Raw genomic sequence first — 16527 nt, forward strand, 5'->3', positions numbered from 1 at the left:
CCTACGCATCTGAATTCTCTCAAGGGAATGGAAAGGTGTTGGAGGCTTGTATTCATGAACATGTTCAGGGCTGGAAATGGCTGCCGGTGCTACACCTGAGTTGGGCTCCATGTGAGCAGAAGAGATCTGTTATCTTTGCCCCATCACCTGTCCCTTCCCAAAACAAGTTGTGAGAAAGCCAGAGACTCTCAGCAGGATTTGATAGGGAAGGGGCAAATTGGTACTGACTAGAGTTCCGAGGGAGTATGCTGAAGCGGAAGATAGCTATTGCAGCCACTAAGTAGAAGGACCATAAAGGTACTAAAGGGGAGATTTTGTTGGAGAGGAAGGTCAGTTTTAGAGCCTTGGATCCATTGTCAGTTAATGGCAGGGGGCTCCCCTAGCCCTTGTAGCTGGGAGCAATGCCTTTCCTATTCAGGGTGGAGGAGGAGGAGGAACAAGTACGAAATAGAGAAGCAGTGACCTCCCCTGTTCCCTCCGTGTACTTACACCAGCAAGTGAAAGGCCACTGTGCTAGGATATATCTATTAAAATGGGTAACAATAGCAGTGCTTCAGGGTAAGCAGATCTCTGGCTAAGCCTAAGCGATATTGTCTTCTCTCAGCTATCACCCCAGTTAAAGTCCAACTGCATCGTGGTTTTATCTTTTTCTGAGTAGACCACAGCCAGGGAACAACCACTGGATTAAGGTTTAGTTTTCAAAAATGAATTAGGAGCCCAAGTTCCGTTGAAAGTCACTGGGACTTGTACTCTCAATTAACTAGATGCTTTTGAAAATCTTGTCATAAATTCACTCTCTGAGAGTTCCACTACAGCCTTGCTTATGTTGCTTTTGTTCAGGGCTAATAAATATGGCTACATTTGTGTCTATTTTTTTCTCTGAGCAGATTGGTTTCACACAAGCATTCAGTTTGACTGTTCTTTAGAAAACTTACGTTGAGAGAAAATGTGAAATTAATAAACCATAAAGATGATCTGAGCTGTAGCCTTATTTTTTAAAAATGTAAAAGGTAAGGATTAAATCAAGCTGCTGCTTTGCTGCACAAAAATTGATGAGCAAATTCTCTAGAATGTAGTTAGTTGAGTCAAAACCAAACATTTTAAAATACTTGATCTTTTTTGACCCAACTCTGAATAAATTATTTTTTAGGGCTCGATGTTTCAAATCTTGCTCATTCAAGTGGTCCAAATTCACTCATGTAGTCCCATTGATTTGGTGATGTGCTTTCAAAGTGTGCTGCAGTTTCTTTCCAGACTAAAAATAAGAGCACATAACTATTGTACATAAAGCTAGGTGAATAATGGATTTTCCTGGTTCGTTGGCAGTTCTAAAACAATAATAATAATAATTTAAAAATTTGACCTAAACTGAATCAAAAAATTGCAGAAAATGTCAGTGAATCAAAAAATTAGTATATGGGGAAGCATTTAAATGAAAATGTTTATTTGGCCTGAAATGGATTTTTATTGTGACATCTGTAAAGGGCCAGAGTCACAAATAGGCATTTGGGGGTGGAGGGCATAGGACCCTCTTTACAACTTTTAGACCAGTGGCTTTGGGAGACCCAGCTACCAGCCTATAGAGGCTCTCTGGCCAAATGACTATGGTCATTATGACAATGAGTTTGTCATTTGGCCATTGGGTCACTCAGTATACAGAGAGAAACAAGGTGCCTGGCCAGAGTGGGATGGCCTAGATGGGTTGGGGGAGGGTTGGGACAAGGGCTTCCAGTACCCTGATTTCCACTAAAATAGTCCCAAAGAGTGCCCATTTGGTGCTGCTGGTGGAAGAAACTCTGTAATGCCATAGTCCCTCACCCCAAGATCATTGCCTCACCCCTGCGTCATTAATGATAACACCACAGTGATTGTAGTGGAAATCAGGACTTTCCAGTGCCATAGAGTGTAGGGCTGCTTTCTGCTCAGCCAGTAAATCGGAGCTCAATGGGTAGACTACACTTTTTTCCTCAGCAGCCTGGAAAACTTTTTCATCAGCTATTTTTAGATTATACTTAACTCTTAGGTTGGTCAGTCTGGATTATTTCACCTTGGGTCCACAGCACTGCTGATGTTTAACACTTGTGATGGCGTTAGGTCAGATGACTACAGGAGAGTGTTCCTATTGGAAACCAGGAAGTGGGCGGGCGAAGTCCATCCACTGCTAAAGGACACCCTCCCCCCCCCCCAGCCTAAGGGGAGGATCCACAGGGCCTGGAAACAAAGTAATTCCGGGGACAACAAATGAGATAACAGGGATGGGAGTGAGATCAAAGGGTCAAACAAAGGGAACCTGATGGGGACACTGAGCAGTGAACCTGGACAGCACCCACTGCTCCTCGAAGGCATCAAAGGAGCCAGTGGACACCGCCCAGAAGAACTCTGCCTGGATATGTGAACGGATGGAGGATCGGAAATAGGCCCCACAGTCACAGGAGACCCCATTGGCCAACCTCCACTCCCCGGTTTTATAGATGGCTGTTTTAGCCAGGGCTAGGAGGAGGTTAACCAGGAGGTCCCGTGGCTCTTTGGGGCCACGGATGGGGAATGCATAGATTAGGATGTGAGGGGAAAAGTGCAGCCAGAAGCGTAACAAAATATTTGTGAGGAGCCAGAATAGGGGCTGCAACCTGGCACACTCCAAGTAAACGTGCGCCAGGTCTCCCTCACGCTGCGGAAGGGCCAGGTGTCCAGGAAGGGGGTAAACTGTGCCAAGTACATGCCCATGCTCACGACCCCATGAAGGAGCTGCCAACTGATATCCCTGGTGGGCCTCAGGACCAAGGCAGAGTATAGGCTGGCCCACTGGGGCTCCTCACCCTCTAGAGGTGGCAGGAGGTCCAGCCACTTTGTGTCGGGGCGGGACGCGAGGGTGAGGAAGTGATGGGTGTGGAGCAGGAGTGTGTATAGGTGTTTCCTTGGCGTGGTCTGGAAATGAACCGGCTGCAAGTTGTGCAGCCGGCTCATGGTGAAAGGGCCGGGGGGCCATTTGGGTCCATGGGGCAGGGGCCCGATTAAAAAGGTCCGCAGGGCCTGGGATAGAGGGTGGGCGGGGTGTGCCCTCTCGCAGGACCTGGTCAAGGTAGGCCCGAGCAGCGGGTGGCAAAGTGGCCCTCACTTCCCGAAGTATGCACTGGGGAGTACAAGGCCTGGAGAGCCCCATGTGCTGAGCGAGCATCAGGGGATCCAGCCAATCTCCCCAGTCATAGTCCAGGAGGTCTCCGACCCTGGTAACTTCTGCCAGGACCAACCTCTGGCGCACCGAGGGAGGCTCTGCCACCTGCACATGGAGCTGGGGGTTGTGTAGCAGGGGCTCCGCGAGGAGATCTGGCCCCTCGGTTGCCGCCATGGACCTGGTCGCTGAGAACAGCTTCCAGGTTCGGAGGAGGTCCTGGTAGAAGACCGGCAGCCCAGAGAGGTCTCGTGGACGACCTCTCAGATGGAGATAAAGGAGCTGCCAGTCGTATCAGAGCCCTGGGAAGCGATGCAGGAAGGCATGCACCAGTACTCTCCACGCCGGACTACCTGCAGCATAAAGGAGCCTCTGCAGGGCTTGGAGGTGGAAGACATGGACCTGAGTGTGTAAGCACTTCAGGCCCGGCCCTCCCTCCTCAAGGGGAAGGTGGAGGGACCCCTGCAGAGACCGAGTGCAGTCCTGACCAAAAGAACTCCAAAATCGCCTTCCGGAGGTTGGCTAGGAAATCCGGGGCTGGGACCAGGGTGTTGATTCAGTACCAGAGCATGGACAGGACTAGTTGATTAAGCACCAGTGCCCTCCCTCGGAGGGAGAGGCACTGGAGTAGTCCTGTCTATTTCCGGAGCCGCTCCATCACCCTGCCCATTAAACCGGACCAGTTTTCCAGTAGAGACAGATGCGTGACCGGACCAGTTTTCCAGTAGAGACAGATGCGTGGTAGACAGGTAAACGCCGAGATAGAGCAGCGGACCTGTGCTCCACAGGATGGCCTGAAGCGTGGGTGGGAGGGAGCTTGCCTATCACCCATCTCTGACCACCAGGCCAGAGCTCTTGACCCGGGTGGAGGAGGCAGCTGAGTAGACGGGCTGGTAAGCCTCCACCCGCGCCAAGTCACCCAGGTCCTGGACCACGAGGAGCATGTCATCGGCATATGCTGACAGGACCAGCTGCAGCTCCGGCTCTCGCAGCACCAACCCCATCAACCTCCTGCGGAGGAGGCAGAGGAAGGGCTCGATTGCTAGAACTTATAACTGGCCCAGGAGGGGGCACCCCTGCTGTACTCCTCGCCGGAAGCTGACCAGCTCGATCAGGGTCCAAATGAGCCTGACCAGACACTCTGCAGAAGTGTACAACACCTGGAGAAAACCCACAAACTGGGGTCCGAAGCCAAACACCCACAGAGTGCCCAGGAGATACCCGTGGTCTATCCTGTCAAATGCCTTCTGCTGATCCAGGGACAGAAAGGCGAATGACAGACCATCCCTACACCCGAGCTCCAAGAGGTCCTTGACCAGATACAGGTTATCAAATATGGCATGGCCTTGGATGGTGTAGGTCTGGGCTGGGTGGACCACATCCGCCAGCACGGACCCCAGCCGCAGTGAGATGGCCTTGGCTACGATTTTGTAGTCCGTGTTGAGGAGCGAAACAGGACGCCAATTCCGTAAGTCACGGAGGTCCCCCTTCGTCAATAAGGCAAGCATGGCTTGCCTGCACAAGAGAGGGAGGACTCCCCTCTGCGAGGACTCAGCCCAGATGGTGACTAGGTCTGGGCCGAGGATGTCCCAGAACATGCAGTAGAACTCCACGGTCAGCCTGTCCATGCCCGGAGATTTGTCGGTGGGCATGTGGTGGAGGGCTTCTGAGAACTCAGCTAGAGAGAGAGGCAGCTCTAGCTGGTCTAGGTTATCCACGCTGACAGTCGAGTGTCCGTCCCAGACCACTCTAAGCAGTAGGATTGGTCGGATCCAGGGAGAAAAGATCTGCGTAGAAGGCCCTCGCCCTCCCACACATCTCCGCCAGATCCGTGAGGGGGGTGCTGTCACCTGCCAGAAGGCAGGTGACATGTTTCTTGGCCTTCCTCCTTTTCTCCAGGGTGTAAAAGAAGCGGGAGCTGCGATTCATCTCTCAAAGGAGGCGGATGCGGGATTGAACAAGGGCTCTCCAGGCCCAATGGTAGTCGAGGACCTGGAGCTCCTCCCACTTCTCCCAGCACACTCTGCAGAGGGATGGATCCTCAGGGCTGGCGACCAGATGCCTCTCTAACTCTAAGACCTCCTGTTCCAACTGCTCTATCGCTGCGTCCCTCCGTCGGCTGGCGCCCCGGCTGTAGTCGCGGCAGAAGAGCAGGGCGTGCACCTTCCCCAGGTCCCACCACCGCCACGCTGAGGGAAAGGTGCGCCTCTGCCCTCGCCAGTCCAGCCAGAACTCCCAGAAGGACGCCATGAAGCCCACATCCTCCAACAAGCTGTTGTTAAAATGCCAATAGGCTGGCCCTGGCCTCTCCGCACAGAGGGAGGTCGTCACAATGGCAAGATGGTGATCTGAAAATGGAGCTGGCTGAATGCTGGAATGGACCTGTGAAAGGTGGAAACATGACAAGTAGATGCGGTCGAACCAGGAGTGGTGCGACTGATGGGCCTTCACCTGGACGAAGGTGAACGTCGAGACGTCATCCGGGTGGTGGTCGTGTCAGATGTCCACCAGGCAGTGATGTTTGACGATCTCCCCGAGAATGTCTGCGGCGGCCAGGCACTGCTCGGTCCCCTAGCAGTCCCACTCCTCAGGTGTGATGTTAAAGTCCCCGCCCAGGATCAGGCACTCATGAGGATCCAAGGAGCCGAGGAAAGCGGATGCCTGCTGATAGAAATGCAGCTGCTCCAGGCCCGATGTCGGGGCATAGACGTTAACGAGGTTGACCATGAGCCCCTCCATGCGGACCTGGAGGTGCAGCAGGCGACCCGGCACAGCCTTGGCAACCCCCAGCACCGCCGGCTGTAGGTCGAGAGAGAACAGGGTCGCCACTCCAGCCGTGTGAACTGTGAGGTGGCTAAAATAGACCCTGTCCCCCCACTCCAGCCGCTAGCTAGCTTCAGTGGCTGGATCCATATGGGTCTCCTGCAGGAAAATCACAGAGTACCCCTAACCCTCCCACCCCCCGAAGGAAGGAGAGCACCTGGCACCTGCGGAGACCCACCCTACAGCCCTGGGTGTTCAATGTAGCGAAGATGACCAGTGCCATGAGGAGGGCTGGGAGGCAGATCCTCGCCGGCAGGGACGCTCACGGCCCCCATTGGGCTACGCAGCAAACCGTGACCCACCCTGTAAGTGAGCAAGGAGTCACGGAAACTGTGGACCCGCAGGTAGGCTGCAGCAGCCTGCTTCCCAGTCTTTTTACACTCCCCCATGAGGGCCCTTGTGGCCTGGAGGGTCTGATGAAAATCCCCTCCATCGCTGGAGTGAAAGCTCTACCTTGTTGCAGGAGCCACAGACATCTTCTAAAAACTCCCGCAGCTCCTCTCTCAGCGTATTGAGGGGTGGGGTCGCTGATCTTTGGCTTTCCCCCAGTGGGGCCCCTGTCAAAGCCCCATGGCTCACCGAGACAGGCAGGCAGGGGGCAGACCCCTGACGTGGCCCCCAATGGGCTGGCACCACATGGCCTGCCTCGATCCCCGGTTCCGTGGTGGTGGCCTTGGGAAGATAGCAGCCCCTAGTGGGTCGGGACAGGGAAACACAAAGGCCACTCTCTGGGGGGGTCACCCTCTGGGAAGGGGAAGGAGACAGCCCCAGGGGCAGCAATAACATCATGGGAGGTGGAGGGGGCAGGGAAGGGATCAGCATCAGGGGCAGGGCTGGGGTCAGGAATAAGGACAAGGAAAGTGGCGATAGTGAGACTGGGGGCCTAAGTCGCTGGGCCACTGGGGGGTGGCACCCCTGGTTGGGCTCGGGGTCTGTGGGGTGGGAAGGGGGCCCTTGGCGATGCCAAGCTCATGCTCTAAGGTAGGTGCTGTGGTCATGGCATCCGTAGGTGGAGAATCAGTGATGGGGGCCCCCACCCGGGAAGGAGGTTGGCTGCCCTGCAACTATGAGGGATTCCCCTGGTGACTCAGGTCCCGGCCGCATGGCACTGGCCGTCACCTCAAGAGCCTTGGCGGCTGCTGGTGGGGTGCCATCTGTGGCTGAGTTAGTGGAAGAGTCCAGGGGTTCCTAGGAGGCAGCAGTGTAAATAGCAGTTTGTGGGAGGGAACATGGGGAAACGGGAGCCAGAGTGAGGTTGCCCAGATTGAGGCCCGCTGGCAGAGGGTCGCCCTCCCCCAGGTGACCAGGGTCAGACCCAGGGCCTCAATCTCTTTGTAGATGGAAGGGGGATCGCCTTCCCCCACGCTGAGGTTCTGTCTGCAAACACCCAAAGCGACGCCTGCCTTGGGGTTCGCAGGGGTTTCAGATGGTAAGGGGGCAAGAGTGGCTCCATTGGGGGCCTCCGTAGGAAGGGACTCCAGAGGAGGGGCGGTGGTACCCTTCGATGCTGCCACGTCTTCCCCAGCTGGCACTGGTGCATGGAACACATCCATGGGCAAAGCGGAAGGCTCGGCATTGGTGCCCCCCTTTCTGGTCTTCCGGGGGCTTCCGCATCGGTGAAAAGGAGCAGAGCTCGAGCCTTCCACTTCCCCTGCGCTAGGGCCCAGCCCTCCATGGCATCATCAGGGGGCTGGCTAGCAGGGCTTGGGTTGGGGGGCAGGGGCAATGACATGGGGAGGTAGCAGTAGGGTGACATGAGGGATGGAAGATTCCCCCTGGGGCGGGCCCTTTCCCGTGCCCAGCAGTATCCCGCCACACCCTCCTCCACAAGTCCTGTCAGACTGCAAGCAGCGGAGGCAGAGCTCTCCCGCTAGTCTGGGCATGCTGGGGAAGGTACCCCTTGGGCCTGAGTGCGAGCAGTGGTGGGCTGAGAAGGAAGAGGGGCGACTCTGGGTGCCAGATAGTCAGGGGTGCTGGCGATGATGGGGCCAGTGCCCTACTGGGGCTCGGGGATCCCGGACGCTCCTCCTTGCCGGGCCAAGAGGCAGTCCCTCTGGACATGTCCTATCGCCTGGCGGACATAGCACCAGGCCTCCCCTGTAGAATAATGCACCCAGTAGCGGGCCCCCTGGTAGGGGACCAGGCAGGACCCCTCGAGCGCCTCTCCTTCACGCGCCGCTGGCAACAGTTGAAGCTGCACCTGCCGGCAGAACGAGAGGACGTGATAGAGGGCAGGGTCTTTTCAGGCCAGTGGAAGAGGGCTGATAATGGAGATGGGTTTCCCCAGGGTAGAAAGGGCAGGAAGCAGGGTGGCATTGGGAAGGAAGGGAGGGACAGAGGTCAGGAGTATGCGGACACCCAGGTCCTGTAGCAGCTCCAGGGGGATGAACACCCCCTTCCCACGGCTCTTCTCTGCTGCCTCCTTGGGGGCGGCCTTCGGTGCTAGGAAGAGGACGACCTTTCCGTACATTTTGGAGGCTGCCATGATGGCTGTGGGCCCCACCACCCTTGCCAACGCCCCACAGAGGTCTCCACTTGGGGCGAAGCGGGCACTAGGAGGCAACAGATGATGTGCTTCCTGGTCAAGGTGGGGAAGAGGCCCCGGCCGCTGTAGATGGTAGCAGAGGTGGTGGTCAGGAGAGATGACATAGCGCCAGGTGTGGGGGCCACCCCCACCTGGATGTACGCGCTGGGGACCGGGGCACCCGCAGAGCTGGTGGAGGGAGCAGCGGGGAGGAACGCTGCGGCTAGTGGTGGGGCTGCAGCAGTTAGGGCAGCCCGTGCCATAGAGGGCCTAGTCTTTTTTGTGGGGCCCTTACCCTTCTTTTTGCCCTGGCCCTTCCTGCCGGCTGGGGGAGCTCCCCCAGAATCAGAGGGGGCAAGGGACGTGGCAGCAGCGGAGGTCATCCTGTTGTCTGCCGGTGCCCCAGCGGGGGTGGTAAGAGGTGCTTCAGCAGCAGCGGGTGAGGTGGTGGCCTGAAGGGTAGATGGGGCAGGGGCACCTCTAGGTATTTTGCTGCCCCAAGCATGGCAGGCAGGCTGCCTTTGGCGGCTTGCCTGCAGGAGGTCCTCGGTCCTGCAGCTGGCCGCAGCCTGTGGGAGGTCCACCAAAGCCGCGGGACCAGCGGACCCTCCGCAGGCATGTCACTGAAGGCAACTTGCCTGCTGCCCTCGCGGCGACCGGCAGAGCGCCCCCCGCCTGCGGCTTGCTGCCTCAGGCTTGCGCTTGGCGTGCTGGTGCTTGGAGCCACCCCTGAGATGGGGGGACAGGTGGAGGGGGGCAGGGGGTCTGCTCAAGGAGTCTCTCCCACTATGTCCCCCACCATAATGAGAGCGGGGTGGACAAACTGTGAAGGAGGGCAGGGATAGAGGGCAACCACTCCTCCCTGCTAGGCTGCAGGCAGGGGAGGAGGATGCCAGAAGAGGAGGGCTAAAGGGGTGGGCGGACTGTCAAGGACTTGGGGTGGGGCATCAGTCACTGATTTGGATTGGAATTCTGGCTCCTGTAGCTGCACTAAGGGATCGGAGGATGTAACAACATGGGAGGGCGAGTGCAGTGATACAGGGGTCAGACTCAAATGGGGAGGGGCACAAGCGCATGGGAGGGGGCATGGGCACACGAGGGGAGGGGCTAATCAGGGCTAGCGGGATTGCGTGGGGAGGGGAATAAACAGGTTGGAGGCAGGATAGGGAGACCTAGGGGCTGGTTTCAGGGCAGGGGCAGGGCAAACAAAGTTGTAGATGGGGTAGGCAACCTATGGCAGGTGTGCCGAAGGCGGTAGGTGAGCTGATTTTCAGTGGCACTTACACTGCTCGGGTCCTGGCCACCCCTCTGGGGGGATCTGCATTTTAATTTAATTTTAAATGAAGCTTCTGAAACATTTTAAAAACCTTATTTACTTTACATACAACAATAGTTTAGTTATATATTATAGACTTATAGAAAGAGACCTTCTAAAAATGTTCAAATGTATGACCGGCACACGAAACCTTAAGTTAGAGTGAATAAATGAAGACTCGGCACAGCACTTCTGAAAGGTTGCTGACCTCTGCTGTAGAGGGAAATGGGCAGGGCAGACAAACGAACTGAAGCTGGGGCTGGGGAGGGGCAAAGGCTGCAGGGGCAAATAGAGTAGGCAGCAAGGGGTAAAGCTGGGGGGCCTATTGAAAAGGGGAGGGGGTCAGTCCAAGGGGAGGTGTGTGCGCCCATGAGCGCTTGCCCTTAACGTCAATGTTTGGGCTGGCTGCTGCTGCAGGCCCAAATAGTGGAAAAGGGCGTGCAAACTAGGCGAGCAGCTCAGTCCCAGAGGCAGAAGCTGGAGGCAAATGGTAAGCAGCCAGTGGGCGTGGTGGAGGGGGCGAAGGGGGACATGGATGGACCAGGGGGCAGCCTCCATGCCACACCCCCATGTCCCCCCAATCACTGTCCAGACCCCCACTACAAGAGCACAGTTTGAAAATTACTCAGTCCGTAAGTGCCCCCTCCACGATGGTCTTCAGAGTCTCTGTGCGCTCCCCCAGCAACAGGCGGTCCTCTTCTCGGGGCTCCAGCAACTCCCCAGCAGCAAACACAGCAGCTCCAGGCGGTGGTCTAGTGGCCAGGCAGGAGGGACCCCGCTCAGATGGTGGTAATGACCACAGCAGCAACCGCTTGGGCTGGGGTCCCTCACTCCCCTCTTCTGGGGAGTGGGCCAGCAGCCCACCCCCACCCCCCCGGGGCTGCAGCTGGAGCAACAGCGGCAACGGGAGGTTCAGCAGCCAGCCAGCAACTGGGTAGCAGAGAAGGGGCAGGTGGTGGTGTCTGACCCAGTCAAGGGAGTAGCTGGAGCAGTAACAGCAAGGGCCCAGCAGCAGCAGCCTCCCCCCATCCCCCCTCCTCCACCCTCCAGGCCAGAGTGCAGCAGGAGAGTGTTAGAAGGGAGAGATCTATTAGTCCCAGATTAAGTAGACCCCCTTTCCCTGCATAAGGTAACAGGCAGTTCCAGAAGATGCAGCAACTTGCTGGAACCAATTAAGGCAGGCAGGCTATTTAGGACACCTGGAGCCAATTAAGAAGAAACTGCTAGAATCAATTAGGACAGGCTGGCTAATGGGGTACCTGAGTTAAAAAGGAGCTCACTTCAGTTTGTAGTGTGCATGTGAGGAGCTGGGAGCAAGAGGTACTAGGAACTGAGAGTGAGTAGGCATACTGCTGGAGGACTGAGAAGTACAAACGTTATCAGACATCAGGGAGGAAGGTCCGGTGATTAGGATAAAGAAGGTGTTGGGAGGAGGCCATGGGGAAGTAGCCCAGGGAGTTGTAACTGTCATGCAGCTTTACCAGGAGGCACTATAGACAGCTATAGTCCACAGGGCCCTGGGCTGGAACTCGGGAGTAGAGGGCAGGCCTGGGTTCCCCCCAAACCTCCCAACTCCTGATCAAACACAGGAGGAACTGACCTGAACTGTGGCTTCTACCTGAGGGGAAGGTCTCTAGACTGTTTCCCGACACACATGGTGAATCTGTGAGGTGAGCAAATCTGCCAATAAGCGCAGGACCCACCAAGGTAGAGGAGGAACTTTGTCACACACTGGACACATCTTTCATAGATACCTATTTAACTGTCTTCATGCATTTTTGTTTGAGACTCATCCAGTTAATTTGCATAGCACAGTTGGGTACTAGAGTACCCCCACTCTCCAGACATGAAGAGGTATGTCACTGATGTGCACAAGGGATGAAAAAAAAGTCGGGTATTAATACGTTTTATTGCTAAACTGAACTGTGTATCCTTCCATGGGGTACAGTGTAAGAGAATAAAACATAGGTATACAAAATGAATGATACTAGTACAGCATTGAAAAACAACTTGTAAATATGGTTGCTGCTCTGCTGATTCACAACAAGGCTGAAAAATGATATGTACATAGAGAGCTTGGAAATGAAACATTAATCTTGACTAAGAGCAAGTTTTGTGCTTCCTTTACCAGGGTGTAGTTCTAGACCTGGTTAGTACGTCCAATTGTAAGCATTTAGGCCAAATCGTGCTGCTGTTACACAGGTAACTGAATTACCAAGAGTTGTGATGGAACAAGAGAAGCCTAATTTGGCCTTTAACTTGTAATAGTGAATATTAATATTTTATTTTCTTTCTCCCCCCAGTGAAGAAGTTTGTAAACGAGGATTCACAGTGATTGTAGACATGCGTGGATCTAAATGGGACTCTATTAAGCCTCTGCTGAAGATTTTACAGGAATCCTTTCCCTGTTGTATTCATGTTGCACTGATAATCAAGCCAGACAACTTCTGGCAAAAACAGAGGACTAACTTCGGCAGCTCTAAGTTTGAATTTGAGGTAATAGCAAGATAGACAAATGTAGACTTGCTGCTTAATCCATGGGGAGTTTTGGTCCAACTAGCTCAGGTTTTTATTACAAATAGTTGAGCTGAACCTTGGCGTTTGGATCCGTGGAGAGCTAAATCAAGCTGCAGGACTGCAAGAAGTGTAGGTCTATTTTTAGTCTCATGTTAAAGGAATTTCTGTGTTAAATTCATGAAAAAGATATTGGCCCCTTCCTATGAAGGGAAGAGATTTTTCCACGTAGCCAAGGTAGTGGTAACTGTGTTAATATGAGTATGACATGCAAAGGAAAGCCGCTACCCAGCCTGTGGTCTTGTCCTCCCACTCTGTAATGGGTACTTCAAAACTTTAACCAAAAGAGTCCCCAAAAGGAGTGTAGCTGTTTCTCACGAAGCATGATGAGATGATACATGTAAACATGAGACATTTTTAAATGGTACTACTTAAAAACAAAAGTTAGCTATAAAAACCCATTGTGAACAAGAGACTGGGTTTCTGCAGGATTTAGTATCTTGCCTCCCAGGGGGTAAGATTTCCAAAGCTGACCTAAGTGCTCCCCTTGAAATGGAAATCTATGGAAAGCAAGAGGCTCTGCTGCCTAGATTTGTGGTGTCTAAGGCCACATGTGCTTTGTAAATAAAGCATTGTGTGTTGCCTTGGTTGTTTTTAATGTTCAAAATATAAGCACAGAAAATACTAACTAGATGCTTTGAACCATATTTTTACCGTATTTTCCAAATGCATCAGATTTGTGATTGCAATATTCTTCATTGTGTTTTTAGACTAACATGGTATCTCTGGAAGGCCTTACCAAAGTAGTTGACCCCTCTCAACTAACTCCAGAATTTGATGGCTGTTTGGAGTATAACCATGAGGAATGGATCGAAATCAGAGTTGCCTTTGAGGACTACATTAGCAGTGCAACCCACATGCTGTCCAGACTGGAGGAACTGCAGGATATACTAGCTAAAAAGGAATTGCCTCAGGACTTGGAGGGTGCTCGAAATATGATTGAGGAGCATTCACAATTGAAGAAGAAAGTAATTAAGGCCCCTATTGAGGACCTTGACTTAGAAGGACAAAAGCTGCTTCAGCGGATACAGAGCAGTGAAAGTTTCCCCAAAAAGAACTCTGGGTCAGGGAACGCAGACTTGCAAAACCTTTTACCCAAAGTATCCACCATGTTGGACCGGCTACACTCAACTCGGCAGCATCTGCATCAGATGTGGCATGTGCGGAAGTTGAAACTGGACCAATGTTTTCAGCTCAGGCTGTTTGAGCAGGATGCTGAAAAGGTAAAAGGGCTGTGGGGGAGAGGGGAAACAAACTTGCATCATCAACTGCAAGGTACTAAGGCTGGTCTTGCCTGATTTAAAAAAAAAAAAAAAAAAGTACCAGTGAAAGCTGCAAAATATTCTCTAAGAACTAGTAAGTACAACTTTCCATTGAGGTAGCAGGGACTGTTGTATTCAAAGCGACTTTTAGTATTTTCTGAACTCAGTTTCTAATGTGGATAATTGGTGTTTCAGTGAACTTGATTAACTGACAGGGGTTTTGAGTTTCACACAGACACTTCAGTTGCAGTAAATTTATGTTAGAATGGTATTTTTGCTGGCACAAAATGAATGTGCATACTGTTAAAGAGTAATGTCCCTCTGCTGCAGCAGGATGAATGCAGTGATGCATCACCTCAGTCTCCTGTTAAGTGACATTTGCTCAGTCTGTGAGTGGTGAGAATGAGTTAAACTCTCATGAATTACAGGAAGGGGGAAAAGATGCCTACATTGACATGTTTAAGAGTCCTGTGTTAATTTCTGGGCAAGACGGATGTGCTAATTTCCTGAGATTCATTTTTAGTGGTTGATAATCTCTTTTGAAAAAACTGCACACCCTAGTTGTGGGGAAGCCTAATGAATGGCCATAGATAGAACACTCACTTCACATTTGTGTTCATAGTATTACCAGGGTTTGTTTGGTAAGGGGTAAAGCGTAAAAGCAGTTCTGCATCAGAAGATGTGACATAACTAGAAACTGGTGACAACTGTATACCTGAACACGAAGCTTTCTAGAAAAATGGTAGCTTCTTCCTAAGAGAGGCTGAAATTAGACTGCCAAAACACTTGAAGAGTGGGTTTTGGCCAATTTTCTAAAATGCTCAGGTTATAATTTCTCCTGGAGATGCCACTTATGATCTGTGACCAAAGGAAAATTATCAAAAAAAGTAAATAGAAGCTGTTTCTGCCATGCAGGAACTGAAAAAAAATAAATGGTGCACATAGTGGTTTTAAAACTCTTAACTACGGTTACATTAGCTCAAAAACACACACATTCATGATGCCCCATATCTCTCAGAAATTTGTTAATTCAGTTACTCTTTCAGGACTGAAAGCCTGCAAAGCTGCAAATTTCTTGCTATGATGATGATTTTGTACACAGAGCAAATGAAGGAAGAGTTAATGTTTAAGGCACCTAAATATGGCACTTGACAATTATTTTCCTTATTGTCGTACCTGAAAAGCTCCTTATTCATATTGTTAACTCCTGCTCAAAAGTTTTGGTTGTAGGGTTTATGCCAATCACTCAGAGTTCTGTCTTTTCAGTCTCTCAGAAAAAGAATCTCCCAATGACTGGGATAGGTGGGTTACGAGTTGATGAAGCTGAGATTGTTCACCTCTGGGATTTACTTATACGGGTAGCCGTGCTCTGTGATGATTTATGTTTCTTTGTTCTTGTCTAGACTAGGAAAAAAGGTGTGGGTATTAATTAGATAACATGTGCTAAGCAGCTCAGCAAGTTTTAAAGGGATCACGCTAAACTTGTCTGTGCTAGCTAGTATGTTCTAATACACACACTCACTTGCTCTCTCTCTCTACACCTGTATGGGCCCTGAGCATGTCACATGGGCCGCAGCTGTATGCTGATTGGGCTGTGGGTTGAGAACCACTGCCTTAAGAGTATGTATTCACAGCACATGAAGTCTAGACTCTGAATCAGGTTTAAGCCCAAACCCCTTTCAGTCCACACAGAAACTAGTTTGGCTAGACCAGGAACCCTTCTGCACTTGGGCCAGTGTCTGAAGACCAAGTACTGCAGAGTCAAGGATGTCAGCAGAACCTATTGGGAACTCCCTGTCTTCCTGCCTCTTTTATGAGAAATTCATCTGGGTACTGGGAACTGTAGTATGCATTGAGCACACAATGGTGCATGACTATGCTGAGTGGGGCTGGTGCCCCTATACGCCACCAATCACAGGCACCGCTGGACGAGAGCTGGATGAATGGCAAGAAGTGACCCTGGTGCTGAGGCTGGTAACCGAAGAGGCTATGCCACTGGAATAGATACAGCATATCCTGGGTCCTTACTTAGAGTAGCTGTTTGGGGACAGGCCTTGGGAGCAGCGCGCTCTGGAATCGGCATCAGAGCAAATGCCGAAGCCGGACCCTGGTAAGCTTCTGCTGCCATGTTGGTTAATATACGGAAGGTAGGAATGTCTATTACATTATGAATACCAGCCAGGGTTCGGATGTGCTTCTGTTCATGGCAGAACCCACGCCATTCCCTTAGTGCCCCCCCGCTTTCCTCCCACCACCACTTGGGATTCAAAATGAATACAGAAAAATGAGGAAGAAAGTTAAGCGGTTATCATAATTTTTTTACTAGTTAATGGCTGTTATAAGGATGGATTAGGGCCCCACAATTAACCTCACATATTCTTCCCCTCTAATACAGTGCATCTTATAAATTAGCCATGCCCACACTGTTCTGTAAACTGAGTCCCTCAAAAAGCTGGCTATTATGAGTTCAAACAAAACAGCAATGTGTAATTTGGTCCATGTCTTTCAGTGCTGTTCTGGAGGAGATCTTCAATGGCCAATGTCTTTTGCGTGAATAAAATACAGTCCACTGATGAAAAGTAACATCTTTTGACCTTGAATTAAAGCATCCCCTTTGATAAAGTGGAAAATATAATGTTTAATGACTGGACAATAATGTGCTCTCCCTCCCCCCAATTCCTCTTCGAGACTCTTCCACCTCTGCAGGGCAGATACACGGCACTAGGAGCCTGAGGGAGTGGATCTACCTTCTGCGGGCAATCTGAAAATCTGAGATGAGCTGATGAGAGAGATTCTAGGCAGAATGAATCAGCAGATAGAATTCCAGAAGTGCCCAATGAAATATCAGAAGGATAAGGAT

At 51.9% G+C, this 16527-nt stretch overlaps 1 protein-coding gene across 4 annotated transcripts in view; it reads left to right on the forward strand.

Moving 5' to 3' along the window:
- TRIO (trio Rho guanine nucleotide exchange factor) overlaps positions 1-16527 on the forward strand; it is a 441700-nt gene that overhangs the window by 135080 nt on the left and 290093 nt on the right. For all 4 annotated transcript variants that reach the window (XM_050937381.1, XM_050937382.1, XM_050937383.1 and 1 more), the window contains exons 4-5: positions 12135-12327; positions 13116-13628. In XM_050937381.1, coding sequence (XP_050793338.1) covers positions 12135-12327; positions 13116-13628 — 706 coding nt within the window. The remainder of the gene's footprint in view (positions 1-12134; positions 12328-13115; positions 13629-16527) is intronic.

Source organism: Gopherus flavomarginatus, chromosome 2 (genome assembly GCF_025201925.1).
Source record: "Gopherus flavomarginatus isolate rGopFla2 chromosome 2, rGopFla2.mat.asm, whole genome shotgun sequence".
Taxonomy (NCBI): domain Eukaryota; kingdom Metazoa; phylum Chordata; order Testudines; family Testudinidae; genus Gopherus; species Gopherus flavomarginatus.